The sequence below is a fragment of the Leptonychotes weddellii genome, chromosome 5 (assembly GCF_054177405.1).
Source record: "Leptonychotes weddellii isolate Sample4059 chromosome 5, ASM5417740v2, whole genome shotgun sequence".
NCBI classification, from domain to species: domain Eukaryota; kingdom Metazoa; phylum Chordata; class Mammalia; order Carnivora; family Phocidae; genus Leptonychotes; species Leptonychotes weddellii.
The window spans coordinates 96,182,036-96,198,777 of NC_138373.1; the positions used below are offsets into that span (position 1 = coordinate 96,182,036).

At 36.5% G+C, this 16,742-nt stretch overlaps 1 protein-coding gene across 10 annotated transcripts in view; it reads left to right on the forward strand.

The window, feature by feature from the left end:
• The window catches only part of PPHLN1 (periphilin 1), a 144,062-nt gene that overhangs the window by 89,741 nt on the left and 37,579 nt on the right, over positions 1-16,742 (forward strand). For all 10 annotated transcript variants that reach the window (XM_081821511.1, XM_081821517.1, XM_081821509.1 and 7 more), the window contains one exon: positions 10,887-11,027. In XM_081821511.1, coding sequence (XP_081677637.1) covers positions 10,887-11,027 — 141 coding nt within the window. The remainder of the gene's footprint in view (positions 1-10,886; positions 11,028-16,742) is intronic.

Here is a 16,742-nt window from a genome sequence, read left to right on the forward strand (position 1 = left end):
CTGCCTACTCACATCTGCCTTTGAATCCCTTTAGCAAAATTCTCATTTCAGTTATTGTACTTTTCAGCTTTGTAGTTTCTTTGAGGTTTCTTTTTTAGGTTTTCTGTGTCTTCATTGGTATTTCAGTTTTGTTCACATATCATTTTCTTGGCTTTTTTCACATCATTCTCTAGTTCTTTGGGCAATTTGAGACAGTAGTTTTAAACTTTTTTTTCTGGTAGACCTACCATTAGGTCTTCCTCAGAGACAATTTATATTGGTTTATTTTTTTCCTTCAAAGGGGCCTTACTTTCCTGTTTCTTTGTATGCCTTGTGATTTTTTTTTGTTGAACTGTGCATTTGAATTTAATGACTGGTAATTCTGGAAATTAGATACCCCCCCTTTTGTATTGTTGTATGGTGTCTGTGTGCTGAGGATAAGCTAGGTGTAAATTTAAGGTCTTCTCAGGTCTTTTTTGAGTCTTGGAATGCACAGTCACTTTCTCACTTTCCCCATATAAGCAGTTTGTTGTTGTTGTTGTTTTGTTTTGTTTTAATGTCCTAATCTTAACATCTAGCTTTCAAAAGGGGAAGAAGTTAAAAACGAAGGAAAAAACGGTACCAGCTCCTAAATTCTCAGGAGTCATAATGGGAGGGGCTTGCAACAATAGTAGGAGATATAACAACAATGGCTGTCCACCCCTTTGTGATCACAAGCAGCCGTCAGTGATCAGAGCACAGATTCTTGATATTTGGGAGACCAGCTCCTTTTTGCCCAGCCTGGCTCCTGTAAGCTATGTGCAAACTGCTGCAGGAACACAGGTACCTGCCTACCAAGTGGCTGAGGGTGGGGATAGGTATCTGCTGTTGTGCTGAGAGCTGAAATAAACCTCAATTTACCATCCGTGTCCTCCACTGGATGTTACCAGCCTTCAGGAGAGTCCAGAGTTCCAAAATAGTTACATCAAAGTTTGCCAGTGCAGTTGTTGTTTACATTGGGAGACAGATTTCTGATGCTTCCTATAGTGACATCTTCCCTGATTTCCAACCCTTTCTTCCTTAAGTGATTCATGTGTTTTCATTTTAAATCCCTTAAAACTTATAACTCAGACTTGTGAAAACCAAGTTTTAAAAAAAGTAGATTATAATGTACATTTCAAAAATTCACATGTCATTAAAGTATGTAGCATCTCCCACCCATCCTACTCCTTACTTTGAAGTTATCCCTATTGAGACAACTTTTTTTCCCACCATTTTCCCCGCCATAGATAGTATCCTTTGAGAGATAGTTTGTGTGTGTCTATATGCATAAATGTATGCATACACATACTTACCTTCCCTGTTTCTTTTTTAACACAATTGGCAGTATAGTGATAGAAAACGATCTCCAGGATGTGCCAGGAGAAAAATTAGGGTACATTATACAACAGATATAGACTGTCATTCTCTCAGATGATTTCTTAGTATCCCATGGTTCTACATACTGGGTAATTTATTTGTCCTGATGATGGACATTTAGGTTGTTTTCAATCATTTGCTGTCAGTGGCAGCCATATGTTAGTCTCGGTTGTCCATGTCTGTATCTGTATATTAAGTTACTAGAGGTGAAATTGCTGGGTGAAAGGGACATGTACTAAATTTTAATAAATGCCAGATTACTCTATAAAGAAGTTGTGACAGAATACAGTCCCCATACACTAGGAGTTGTGCCACTGCTTTTACTAGTGAAATTACTATTCATTAGTATATATCTTGTGACTTCTGTAAACCTGCTGCTTTTTGTCACTACTTTATTTTTTTTATTTTTATTTTTTTAAAGATTTTATTTATTTGAGAGAGAGAGAGACAGTGAGAGAGGGAACACAAGCAGGGGGAGTGGGAGAGGGAGAAGCAGGCTTCCCGCGTAGCAGGGAGCCCGATGTGGGGCTCGATCCCAGGATCCTGGGATCATGACCTGAGCCGAAGGCAGACGCTTAACGACTGAGCCACCCAGGCGCCCCTGCTTTATTTTTTAAAAATCCAGTTTTCAAAATAAATTTGTAAAGTACAGGTTTCATATTTCCTCTAATCTCCCCCCACCTAACATATGCAACAGTAGAATATGTGAGCTCAAACTTTACAGTTACTGTAAGTAATTGCTTACTGCAAGTTACATGGATGGACGCAAGAACTTTGATCTGTTTTGTTCATTGATGTATCCATTGTTCCTGGAGCAGTGCTTGGCATTTGTCATATAGTAAATTTAAAAAGAAAAATTAAAAAAGTTTTTATTTTAATTCCAGTTAGTTTACTTACAGTATTTTATTAGTTTCAGGTGTACAATATAGTGATTGAACAATTTCATATGTCATTTGGTGTTCATCATGACAAGTATACTCCTTAATCCCCATCATCTATTTAACGCATCCCCCCCCACCTCTCCTCTGTTAAGTGTTTGTTCTCTATAGTTAAGAGTCTGTTACTTGCTTTGTCTCTTTTTTTTCCCCCTTTGCCCACTTGTTTTGTTTCTTAAATTCTACATATGAGTGAAATCATATGCTATTTGTCTTTCTTGGATTGACTTTGCTTAGCATTATACTCTCTAGCTCTATCCTTGTTGTTGCACATGGCAAGATTTCATTCTTATTTATGGCTGAATAATACTCCATTACATGTATATACCACATCTTCTATCATCAATCTGTGGACACTTGGGCAGCTTCCATATCTTGGCTATTGTAAATAATGCTACTATAAATATAGGGGGCATGTATCCCTTTGAATTTGTGTTTTTGTATTCTTTGGGGTAAATACCCAGTAGTGCAATTGCTGGATTGTAAGGTTGTTTTAATTTTTTTAGGAACCTTCATACCATTTTCCACAATGGCTGGACCAGTTTGCATTCCCACCAACAGTACATGAGTATCCCTTTTGCTCCACATCCTCACCAGCACCTGTTGTTTCTTATGTTTTTGATATTAGCCATTCTGACAGGTTTAAGGTGATACTGCATTGTAGTTTTGATTTGCATTTCCCCAATAATGAGTGATATTCAGCATCTTTTCATGTGTCTATTGGCCATCTGGATGTCTTCTTTGGGGAAACATCTGTTCATGTCCTTTGCCCATTTTTTATTTGGGTTATTTGTTTTTGGGGTGTTGAGTTGTATCAGTTCTTTATATATTTTGAATGCTAATCCTTTGTCAGATAGGTCATTTGCAAGTATCTTCTCCCATTCAGTAGTTTGCCTTTTAGTTTTGTTGATTGTTTCCTTTGCTGTGCAGAAACTTTTAATTTTGATACCATCCCATTAGTTTATTTTTGCTTTTTTTTCCCTTGCCTCAGGAATCCTATTTAGAAAAAACTTGCTACATCCGACATTAGAGAGTTACTATCTGTGCAGTCTTCTAGGATTTCTATGGTCTCAGGTCTCACAATAAGGTCTTTAATCCATTTTTTAAAAAAGATTGTTGTTTATTTATTTGACAGAGAGAGAGAGCGAGAGAGGGAACACAAGCTGGGGGAGTGGGAGAGGGAGAAGCAGGCTTCCCGCTGAGCAGGGAGCCCAATGTGGGGCTCGATCCCAGGACCGTGGGATCATGACCTGAGCTGAAGGCAGACGCTTAACAACTGAGCCACCCAGGTGCCCTGGTCTTTAATCCATTTTGAAATTACTTTTGTGTATAAGGAAGAGGTACAGTTCATTCTTTTGCATGTTACTGTCCAGTTTCCCCACCACCATTTGTTGAAGAGTCTTTTTCCCATTGGATATTCTTTCCTGCTTTGTTGAAGATTAATTGATCATGTAATTGTGGGTTCATTTCTTGAGTTTTCTAGTGTGTTCCATTGATCTATATGTCTGTTTTGTACCAGTACCATACTGTTTTGATTACTGCAGCTTTGTAATATAACTTGAAGTCTGGAATTGAGATGCCTCCAGCTTTGCTTTTCTTTTTCAAGGTTGCTTTGGTTATTTGGGGCTTTTTATGGTTCCATACAAATTTTAGGATTGTTTGTTCTAGTTCTGTGAAAAATGCTGTTGGTATTTTCATAGGGATTGCATTAAATCTGTAAATTACTTTGGGTAATATAGACATTTTAACAATATTTGTTATTGCAATCCATGAGCATGGAATGTGTTTCCATTTGTGTTATCTTCAGTTTCTTCAGTGTTTCATAGTTTTCAGAGTATAGGTCTTTCACCTCTTTGGTTAGGTTTGTTCCTAGGTCTCTTATTGTTTTTATGCAGTTGTAAATGGGATTGTTTTCTTAATTTCTCTTTCTGTTGCTTCATTATTGGTGTATGGGAATACAACAGATTTTTGGACATTGATTTTGTATCCTGTGACTTTACTGAATTCATTTAGCAGTTCTAGCAGTTTTTTTGGTGAAGTCTTTCAAGTTTTCTATATGTAGTATCACGTCACTTGCAAAGAGTTGAAGTTTTATTTCTCCCTTACCAATTTGGATGCCTTTTAATTTCTTTTTGTTGTCTAATTGCTGTGGCTAGAACTCCAGTGCTATGTTGAATAAAAGTGGTGAGAGTGGACATCTTGTCTTGTTCCTGACCTTAGAGGAAAAGCTCTCAGTTTTTCCACATTAAGGATGATGTTAGCTATGAGTTTTTCATATATGGCCTTTATTATGTTGAGGTATGTTCCCTGTAAGCCTACCTTGTGGAGGGTTTTTATCATGAATGGATGTTGTACTTTGTCAAATGCTTTATCTGTGCATATTAATATGATCATATGGTTCTTACCCTTTGCCCTATTAATGTGATGTATCATGTTGTTTCATTTGCAAATACTGAACCACTCCTACAACCCAGGAATAAATCCTACTTGATCATGGTGAATTATTTTTTTTAATCTATTGTTGGATTTGATTTGCTAGTATTTTGTTGAGGATTTTTTGCATTTATGTTCATGAGAGATGTTGGCCTGTAGTTCTCTTTTTTTTTGTGGTATCTTTATCTGGTTTTGGTATCAGGGCAATGCTGGTCTCGTAGAATGAATTTGGAAATTTTCCTTCCTTTTGTATTTTTTTTGAAATAGTTTGAGAAGAGTAAGTATTAACTCTTCTTTAAATATTTGGTAGAATTCACCTGTGTAGTCATTTGGTCCTGGACTTCTGTTGGGATTTTTTATTTACAGAGTTCATTTCTTTGTTTGGTAATTGGTCTGTTCAAATTTTCTATTTCTTACTGTTTCAGTTTTGGTAGGTTGTACATTTCTAGGAATTTATCCATTTCTTCTAGGTTGTATAATTTGTTGGCATATACTTTTTCATAATATTCTCTTATAATTGTATTTCCGTGTTAGTTGTTGTTTCTCTTCTCTCATTTGTTTTGTTTTTTTTTTTTTAAAGATTTTTATTTATTTGAGAGAGAGAGAATGAGAGAGAGCAAGCACATGAGAGGGGGGAGGGTCAGAGGGAGAAGCAGACTCCCTGCCGAGCAGTGAGCCCGATGCGGGACTCGATCCAGGGACTCCAGGATCATGACCTGAGCCGAAGGCAGTCGCTTAACCAACTGAGCCACCCAGGCGCCCTCTTCTCTCATTTGTGATTTTATTTATTTGGGTCCTTTCTTTTCTTGATAAGTCTGGCTAGAGGTTTATCAATTTCATTGATTTTTTTTTTTTTTAAAAGCTGGTTTCATTGTTTTATTGCTTCTTTGGTTTCCATATCATTTATTTCTGCTAGAATCTTTATTATTTCCTTCTGCTGGTTTTAGGTTTTGTTTGTTGTTCTTTTTCTAGCTTCTTTATTTATTTATTTTTTTTAAGATCTTATTTATTTGACAGAGAGAGACACAGCAAGAGAGGGAACACAAGCAGGGGGAGTGGGAGAGGGAGAAGCAGGCTTCCCACGGAGCAGGGAGCCCGATGTGGGGCTCGATCCCAGAACCCTGGGATCATGACCTGAGCCGAAGGCAGACGCTTAATGACAGAGCCACCCAGGCACCCCTTTCTAGCTTCTTTAGGTGTAAGATTAAGTTGTTTGAGATCTGTTTCATGAGGTAGGCCTGTATTGTTATATACTTCCCTCTTAGAACTGCTTTTGCTGCATCCCAAAGCTTTTGAACTATTGTGTTTTCATTTTCATTTGTCTCTCTGTACTTTTTTATTTTATTTCCTGCTTGACCCATTCATTGTTTAGTAGCATGTTATTTAACCTCCATGTATTTGTGTTCTTTCCAGATTTTTTTCTTGTGGTTGACTTCTAGTTTTATAGCATTGTAGTCAAAAATAGATGCATGGTATGACTCTATCCTTTTGAGTTTGTTGAGGCTTCTTTTGTAGGCTGGTATTGATTTATTCTGGAGAATGTTCCAGCTGCACTTGAAAAGAATGTGTATTCTGCTCTTTTAGGATGGAATGTTCTGAATATATCTATTAAATCCATCTCGTCCAGTGTGTCATTCAAAGCCATTGTTTCCTTGTTGATTTTTTCTTTAGATTATCTGTCTGTTGATGTAGGTCCGGTGGTAAAGTCCCCTACTATTATGGTGTTATTACTGATTAGGTCCTTTATGTTTGTTATTAACTGTTTTATGTATTTGGGTACTCCCATGTGCATAAATATTTACAATTGTTATATCTTCTTGTTGGATTGTCCCCTTTATAATTGTATAGTATCATTTTTAGTCTCTTGTTATAGTCTTTGTTTTAAAGTCTATTTGGGTGATATAAATATTGATTATATTGATATAATCTGGCTTTCTTTTAGCATCCATTTGCGTGATAAATGTTTCTCTCTTCCCTTCCTTTCGATCTACAAGTGTATTTAGGTCTAAAGTGAGTCTCTTGTAAGCAGCATATAGATGAATCTTGTTTTCTTATCCATTCTGTTACCCTGTGTCTGTTGATTTACACTGCATTTACATTCAAAGTAATTATCGATAGATATGTATTTAATGCCATTTTACTACCTGTTTTGTGGTTGTTTCTGAAGATTTTCTCTGATCTTTTCTTTCTCATGGTTTTGCTGGTTTTCTTTAGTGATATATGTGAATTTTTTTCTCTTTATTCTTTGCATATTTATTAGTACTTTTTGTTGGTATCATTAGGTTTGAATATAACATCTTCTGCATATAGCAGTCTATATTAAGCCAACGGTTGTTTAAGTTTGAACCCATTCTTTACTCCTCCTCATGTTTTAGGTATATGTTATCATATTTTACATCCTTTTATTTTGTGAGTTTCTTGATTGATATTCTACAAAATACTCATTTTTACTACATTTGTGTTTCCTTCCTTCATACTGTCACTTTTGGTCTTCCTTCCCACTCAAAGAGTCCCCTTTAATATTTTATTCAGGGCTGGCTTGGTGGTCATGAACTCCTTTAGTTTTCGTTTGTCCAGGAAACTTTTTTTTTTTTTTAAAGATTTTTATTTATTTATTTGTCAGAGAGAGCACAAACGGGGGGAGCAGCAGAGGGAGAGAGAGAAGCAGGCTCGTCACTGAGCAAGGAACCCGATGCGGGACTTGATCCCAGGACCCTGGGATCATGACCTGAGCCGAAGGCAGACGCTTGACCACTGAGCCACCCAGGCGGCCCTGTCCAGGAAACTCTTTATCTCTCCTCTTCTGAATGATAGTCTTGCTGGATAGAGTATTCTTGGCTCTGGATTTGTCCCATTCAGCACTTTATATATATATATATCATGCCACTGCCTCCTAGCTTGGAAAGTTTCTGCTGAAAAAACCCCCCATAGCCTTATGGGGTTTCCCTTGTATGTAACTGTCTTCTTTTGTCCTGCTGCTTTTAAATTTTTTCTTTATTGGTACATTTTGCCATTTTTTTATAACATGTCTTGGTGTGGATCTGCTTTTGTTGATTTTGTTGGGGTTTGTGCCTCCTGGATCTAAATACCTGTTTCCTTCTACACATTAGGGAAGTTTCCAGCTATTACCTCTTCAAATAATTTTTTTGCCCCATTTTCTCTCTCTCCTTCTTTTGGGACTCCTATAATGTGAATGTTTTTATGTTTGATGGAGTCACTGATTTCCCTAAGGCTGTTCTTGCTTTGCATAGTTCTTTTTTCTCTCTCTTTTGTTCTTCTTGCTTACTTCCCATTACTCTGTCTTCTACGTCATTAATTCATTCCTCTGCTTCTTCCAGCCTGCTATTCATTGCATCAGTCATATCTCGCTTATTGCACTCTTCATCTCTGATTGTTTCTTTTTTTTATCTCTGTGTTAAGGGTCTTACTGATGTCTTCCATTCTCTTCTCAAGTCCAGTGAGTATCCTTAAGATCATTGCTTTAAATAGTCCATTGGGCATGTTACTTACCTGTTTTGCTTAGATCTCTGGCCATGACCTTGTCCTGTTCTTTTATATTTGGGACACATTTCTCTGTCTTCTCATTTTGTCTAAGTCTCTGTGTCTGTTGCTGTGTGTTAGGAAAGTCAGTTGTGTCTTCTGTTCTTGATGGTAATGGCTTTATGAAGAAGAGGTGTTACAGTGCCCTGCTGTGTTGTGTCCCCTGTTCCCCAGGGCCTGACGCTTCCAGGAGCCTCTCCAGTGTGTGCTGTGTGTGCTACGCTGTTTTTTCCTGGCCTCTTTATTCTTCAGGCCAGTCCTCTGCAGAGGCTCTCTTTGCCTCTTGTGCGCAACGTTTAGTTCCTGGCCTGAATGTGGTGTGTTTTAACCTGATGTGCTCTGGTGTGCTTGTGAAATGAGACCTGTCACCACTGCAGCCAGAAATGAGCTCTGCAAAACTCGTGGGTTGGGAGACAGGATGTGGGCAAAGGTTTGGGCCAGTTTAATGGCAAGGGTGCCATGCTGGAACTGAGGCAAGGGTGACTAGAAAGGGCAGTTCCACCAGAGTGTGTGTGTGTTGGGGGGTGGAGGGGATTGGGCCTTTGTGTAAGCAAGTTAAATAGGGAGTGTTGACACTGCACTGGTTCCCACAGGTGGCTGGCTCTGTGCTTATGTTGAGGGGCTGGAGAAGGAAATGGTGGCTGCATGTTCCTTTGTTCCTGGAGGGTTCTCTCTGTGAACACTGCCTCTCTGGAACACACTCCCAAGATGTGGGAATAACCTCCCCATTGTGTGCCCCAGGTACTCTTCAGATCACTGTTTTTACTCTGTATGTATTAGGGCTGTTTGCCCTGCCTTCTCTTCAAGAGCAGCCCCAATGCCTCCGGGCTTTCCCTGAGCTAAGCCCACTGACCTTTAGAATTCCAGGTTTTAGGCCCCACTAGTTGTAAGAACTCAGTGAAATTCATCCCCTCTCACTTTCCAAGCCAATTGCTCTGCAGGATTCATTTTCTCCCGGCACTCCCTTGGATGTTAGTCTGTCTCTCACCCTTCTCCACTCCTGCAGCAGTCACCATCCATTTTTTCTCTCCCAAGCCATGTCTCTACCCTTCCTACTTTCTTCAGGATGGCCTTTTCTCTACCTTTAATTGTGGAGTTTGTTCTGCTAATCTTCATGTTGATTTTTGGAGTATTTAGGATGATAGTTACCTAGTTGAATTTGTGGGTTGAGATAAGCCTAGGGTCCTCCTACTATGATGCCATCTTCCTCTCTCTGTTACACAGTAAATTTTTTTTAGTTTTTATTCAAATTCCAGCTAATTAACCTACAATGTAATATTAGTTTCAGGTGTACAATATAGTAATTCAGTACTTCAATACAACACCTAGTCCTCACCACAACAAATGCCCTCCTTAATCTCCCTTACTTGTTTAACGCATTACTCCACTCACCTCCCCTCTGGTAACCATCAGTTTGTTCTCTATAGTTAAGAGTCTTCTTGGTTTCTCTTTTTTTTCCCCTTTGCTCATTTCTTTTGTTTCTTAAATTCTGCATATGAGTGAAATCATATGGCATTTGTCTTTCTCTGACTGACTTATTTCACTTAGCATAATACACTCTAGCTCCATCCATGTCGCTGCATATGGGACTACTTCATTCTTTTTGATGGCTGAGTAATATTCCTGTGTGTGTGTGTGCATGTACACACCACATCTTCCTTATCTATTAGTTAGTTGATGGGCACTTGGGCTGTTTCCAAAATTTGGCTATCATTAGATAATGCTGCTATAAATGTCACACAGTGAATTTTTTTAAACCATTTTATTTATTTATTTATTTATTTATTTGAGAGAGACACAGCAAGAGAGGGAGCACAAGCAGGGGGAGTGGGAGAGGGAGAAGCAGACTCCCCACTGAGCAGAGAGCCTGACACAGGGCCCCATCCCAGGACCCTGAGATCATGACCTGATCCGAAGTCAGATGCATAACCAACTGAGCCACCCAGGCGTCCCCACAGTAAATTTTTGAATAAACAAATGAGTATAGTTAAATAATTGTTTTCCCTCATTTTTTTTTTTAGTTTTATCTCTTCCACAAAAGTGTTTTTGGAAAGTACAGTAGTCAGCTGTGAGCTTTTTGTGGGATTATGTATTTAATGAATGGTTGCTGTGAAATAGAAGTGATTATTATTGCTTTGGGGATTTTTCTTTTCAGTGATTTCAATAAATTTTTATGCTACAGGAGCAAGGTATTTTTAACTTTTGAAAGTAGAGCCCTTTTCCATGTTCTTTTTTTAATATGCTTATGTGTGCCCATACCTCTCACTTCCAATTAGGCTTTTTCTCTTCAGTGTTTCTTAAATAGATTGCTTAAGGAATAGTTATTGGACAAAACCTTCTAGCTGTATCTTAATATAGTGTGAAATATAATTTTGGAATGGTATAAGCTTAGACGCTTCGTCTTACCTAAAATTTAAAAAGTAGCAGTCATTTCCTCTTTGGTCCTCCTCACATACGCTCATTATGCCTGGCGAAATTGAAAGTGTTTTCTTAAAACTGGTTGAATTTAGCACTTTCTCTTGATATATTGTGCCAATTAGTGCCTATACACCGTCATCTTAAGTGCTATATGTAATTAAAGATTTCTGATTTTTCTTAAAGGCAGGATCCACAGCACCATTGTTTATTGAGCAGCCAGAGGAACCTGAGTCAAATGCAACAGATGGCATAGAATTATTTGAAGACAGTCAACTAAACAGTCGCTCTAAAGCAATAGCATCAAAAACCAAAGAGATTGAACAGGTGAGAATTTAATCTTCTTTAAGTACATAATCTTTTGTTCCTGTCGCTTTGCATGTGGTAGTTAGAGTAAGTATTTATTGAATACGTGTATTTCATTTTGTTTTTTTTCACTCGTTACTCTGAAATTAGAATGTAAAATATTATAAAAATTGTTTGACTTGATTTTACAATAATATTGATCAGTTTGGTCCCCTATTCCTGTTTACTTTTTAATTTTTTAAATAAAAAGCAAACTCTTTTTTTTAGAGGATATCAATATGCTTGATAGTATGAAGCAATTTTAAATTATTAAAATCAACAGGGATGGGCTGAAAGAAATCTTAAATATACCAAAATATTAGTAGATGTTATTTTAGAATATTGGGATTACAGATGGTTATGTTTTTCATTATACTTTTAAGCATTTTTCAAATAATGAAAAAGTAAAGAAGGATGAGTACATAGGTTTAATTTTAATGATGTCATTCTGAAAAGTTAGGATCTTGTTTTTAATAGATTAAATAGATTGCTTAAGGAATATTTATAGGTCAGAACCTTCTAGCTGTATTTTGCTATAGTATGAAATACAATTTTTTTTTTAAAGATTTTTATTTATTTATTTGACAGAGACACAGTGAAAGAGGAAACACAAGCAGAGGGGGAGGGAGTGGGAGAGGGAGAAGCAGGCTTCCCGCCGAGCAGGGAGCCCGATGCGGGGCTCGATCCCAGGACCCTGGGATCATGACCTGAGCCGAAGGCAGGAGCTTAACGACTGAGCCACCTAGGCGCCCCTGAAATATAATTTTTGAATGGATTAAGCTTAGAGGCTTTGTCTTCCCTATTGAGATTTAAAACCATTTTCTCTTAAATCCTCACATGTGATCATTATGCTTAGCAAAATTTAAAATGTTTTAACATGTAAATACTACCTGCCTCATAGTATATTATCACTTTAGAGGATTAAATGAAGTAAATAAAATTTGACAGGGTTGTATAACATGTAACATGCAGTACAAGTGTGTTTTTTTCCCCAGTATAATTAACATACAGTGTTATGTTAGTTTTAGGTATACATTATAGTGATTCAACAATTCTATACGTTACTAAGTGTATACAGGTGTTTTTGATGTTGTTACTCACCAGTGCTTTGAGTAAAGGTCATATTGTTATATAGTCTTCTAAAACCTATTGGAAAATAAGCATAAAGTTAAATCTTTTCTCAGGGTGCTTTCCAGTTTCACATCAGTTAAAACCTATTTGCCATGGTTGGATAGGTGATCATCTTAATTAAATCCTTGTTGTCATTGTACAGTTCATATTGATGCCACCCCAGATAAGAGTCCAGATAAGAATCTGGAGAGGAGATTTGTTATGTAAGCCACTAGAGTTTCAAACTGGAGGTGGTGAGCAGTGTCAGATGCCTGGAAGAATAGAAGAAAAATGAAGAGTGAGAAAATCCTGTTTAATTTGGTGATATGAAGGTGATTGGTGCCATAAAAGATATCAGTTAATTGAGAACATAAATAAACGGTTTGCTCGTTAGATGTATTTTCAACATGGATATGAATATCATTACACTATGTAGAATTACTGCCCTTTTGTCCTTTTACTCTTATTTTTCTTAGTAGCGCTTGTGGTTTGTTTTTTTTTTAAACCACTTGACACATGCTTTTATTTGCTTGTTTGTCTCCCCTCATCGTAATGGAAGCTTCATGAGAGCAGTGACTATGTTTTGTTTATTAGTTTATCTCCATTACCTAATATAGTGATTGGCATGTAGGAGACTCAAAGGAAATATTTTCTGTAGATGGTGGGTGGAGTCATAAACCTAGAAGTAACCTCTGAATAGCCCCTGAGTCACTTTCAGTCAGAGACTGCATTTTAACCTGACGACCTAACACAGTGCCTAAGCCCAGCACTTCATAGTAAGTGCTTGGTAAGAGTTTACTGAATGAATGATATAATATTATTTTTCTTTTCCACCTAAACAGTTCTTTAAAGGAGAGGCTCTCTTAAGGATATAACTGGTAGAAAAATTTGACTGAAATAGCAGGGTAGGGGAATTTTGTTGTCATTTATTAATATTTGTATCTGCTCTTGTTATTATTCAGAGTTGATTTATTTGATCTTGAAAAATGAGCTACCAGTCAGATGTTCAGCCTAGCAGTATAAACATAAAATTACCTAGTATGGAATTAGTTTTTTGTAGTACTCTATAGACATCCATACATGTTTGACCTGTAAATATGACCAGATTTCTGTTTTCATTTTCCCATTGTTCAAAAACACATGAAAAATCTGACACTAAAGAATACTGAGATTATTACAGCAAAGACAGATGACCTAAAGAAAGAAAACTAAATCTAAAAGGACATTACTGTATTCTGATATGACTAGAGAAGTAAAGACAGTTGTTAGAAGTGTTATAAAATAGAAAAGTTAATAATGTTAAATAATCTTAAATGTTAAAAATAAATTATTGGACTTAATGATGTTACTGTACTCTCTTTTTAAAAAGGCACTTTGGTTTTCATATATTGGCAAGAAAATCAAAACAAAAACTCCCAAGATGTCAGAAAGCTAGTAAATAATCATATATAATTATTTTATAAATTTGTGTCTAAAAGTTATAGTGACTTTTGAAAATGAAAAAGTTTTAAGGGGATTTTCCCCTCATTTTCTCTGTTTTCAACTTTTGCACATTTTATTTTTAGAGATTAAATGCCAAATGGATAGGAATAATGTAAAGGCTTGAGAAAGCCAGATGGTAGTTACACAGCTGTCCAGTAATTATTCTTTATATTTTTCCACATGCTTGAAATAGTTCATGATTTAAAAAAATGAATAATAACCCAAAAAAGCCCACATAAATGAGGCCAACAATTCAAGCTTAGAATAATATAGAAATGTAAATATTGGTATAATGCCAAAGCTGCTTTTTCTCTCCCGTTAAATCAAGTGCAGTATGTTCAGATATCTTGTAATATAACATATAATTTTTTTAGGGTTTCTATAAGTTAGATTCTTCAGCCCTTGAATCCTAAGGAAATCATTAACTTGTGGCAGTATTGCAATCTAAAATAAACTTAATCTCTCTAGGCCAAAATTTGGTTTAATTCAATGTGCCCACAAAGTGGCTATTTGATGTTTAAGAGCATACATATGGAAGTAGTTTGTATCTGAATCACTTCAGTGAGAGGGCAAATTCATGTTTTTTGCTACATTATTGCCATCTCATCACTGCACATATAAGAATTTTGATAGGGTTGGAAATGTAGATGCTTTTTGAAAAAGCTCCCCATGTTATAGTCAAATATGGCGAAGAACCACAGTCTAAAATCCTTGAGCCAGAAGACATCAGGTTGCATCTCAGACTGTTGTGTTGCTAGAGATCATTTGAATCATCCCGCTTATACCTGAATATCCTTTAGTGGAGATGATCCATTCTATTGCCACAGCACATTTAGCCTCATGTTTTAGATCCTGTGGTATATCTTCTTTTACCCTCATTTCCCCAGGTTTACCCAATTTGGGCCATTTTTACATTCACTTATCAGAATATTTTTCGAGGTTCTTAGCTTCTTAGCTTAGAGAGGGAGATTTCAGAATTTCTCCTGTCATTATAAGTAATACCTAGATAGCCTACAAAAGTATAGGTGATTCATAATCTATTTCAGGTGTTTGGCATTAATCCCTTGGTTGTAATATCTCACAACTCCTCACATACCTCTATTCCTGAATTATTTGATTTGAAAGTGAATCCCACTACTTGCTCTTTTATCAGTGAGGAATCTTTTAACAAACTGTCACTTTGAACAAACCACACAAATTGAAATCTGTTATTATTACATAACCCTTCTTCCCTCTGTTGCATCTCTGGGGATAAGGTAATATTTACATTAACTGTTTGGAACCTTTTTCATATTTAACCTCATACTTTGTTAAAATTGTGCTTAAACATAGCCTGTCAGTGAGATCCTCTGTTTTTTGGACGTCTGGCATCTAATGATATTTTAAAATCTCTTTGTAATTCCCCACTGGCAAGATCTGGATTAGAGTTTTCTTTTTTTTTTTTTTTTTAAAGATTTTATTTATTTATTTGAGAGAGAGAGAATGAGAGACAGCAAGCACATGAGGGGGGGAGGGTCAGAGGGAGAAGCAGACTCCCTGCCAAGCAGGGAGCCCGATGCGGGACTTGATCCAGGGACTCCAGGATCATGACCTGAGCCGAAGGCAGTCACTTAACCAACTGAGCCACCCAGGCGCCCTGGATTAGAGTTTTCTATCTATCGTTTTTCTTCAGATGGAATCAGATAATCTGAGTAGAACTGGGATGGAGTAGATATATATAATATGCATATGCATGTCTGCCTAGTAGATTGTACAACTATGAATGTCAGGGTGGATAAAATGCACCTACAGATACAGGTAGAAGAGAAGCAGTTACGTAATGAAACACTACTAAAGATGGTGAGTAACTGCTGTTTATTAGGATTTTTTGCTATGCAAACTAATAGTCTTGAAGAAAAAACTTTCCATCTCTTCACCCTCAAAGCACAGTACTTATATTGTGATTCTCTCTCTACCTTTGTTATATATCTGTGGAGCTTTTTAAAAGTAGAGCTTCTTGGATTTCTACCATAACTCTTCTGGTAAATAGGTTATCAGAGCTTCTCAAGTTTTAATAGGCACAGAAATCATTTGGGGATCTTGTTAAAGTACACTTTCTGACTCTGTAGATCTGGGATGGGGCTTGAGATCAGAATTTCTAACATGCTCCTTGGTGATGCTGATTGTCCTGTTCTGTGGACCATATTTGGAGTAAGGAATTAGAAGGAGGTAATTGTTTTTTCTTAAGTTCTTCTAGAGTTTTCTAATATGCTAAAATATGCTAATATTTTATTTTCTATTTCTAATATGCTAAAAGCTTGAGAACTGTTACCACCTTATGTAAACTAAAGTTTTATCTTATGTATTTTTAATTGATGTATAATTAATGTGCAATAAAATGCATAGATCTTAAATATTTAGTTGGATGAGTTTTGACAGTTCTAACACTGTAAATATCACGTGCAACAAATATTTATGAGTCTTTTTCAGAACAGTTGATTATACTGACAGTACATGATCATGTCTCAAAATCATGTGATTTGATTTGGTTTATGTTGAATACCCTCCAGCCAATCCATTAAGGCTGTATCTTAAGTAGTAACATATATAAGCATACATTTCAAAGGACACAAAAGATTATGCAGTGAAAAACAAGTTTCCTTCGTAATTCTTAGCTGCCCAGTTTCTTTCCCCAGCATATAGACTATGTAATATACATATGTATGTGTATACGCAGTTTATATATATTATTTATGTGTGTGTACATACTTTGTATATATATACACACATACAAAAGGATCATGATTGATTCTGATGAGTAGAGATAAGAGTTGGTACGTGTGTCTCCATATTTTTTCTTTAAATGCAAGTGGTGGTTTACCATGTACCCTGTTCAATGTATCCATTTTATATCAGTGTATATTAGTCCCCTATTACTAGATATTTATAATAACTTGCGAAGCCATGTTTTTTTTTCTTTTAAATCTTTTTTTAAATTGTTATGTTAATCACCATACATTCCATCATTAGTTTTAGATGTAGTGTTCCATGATTCATTGTTTGTGCATAACACCCAGTGCTCCATGCAGAACGTGCCCTCTTTAATACCCATCACCAGGCTAACCC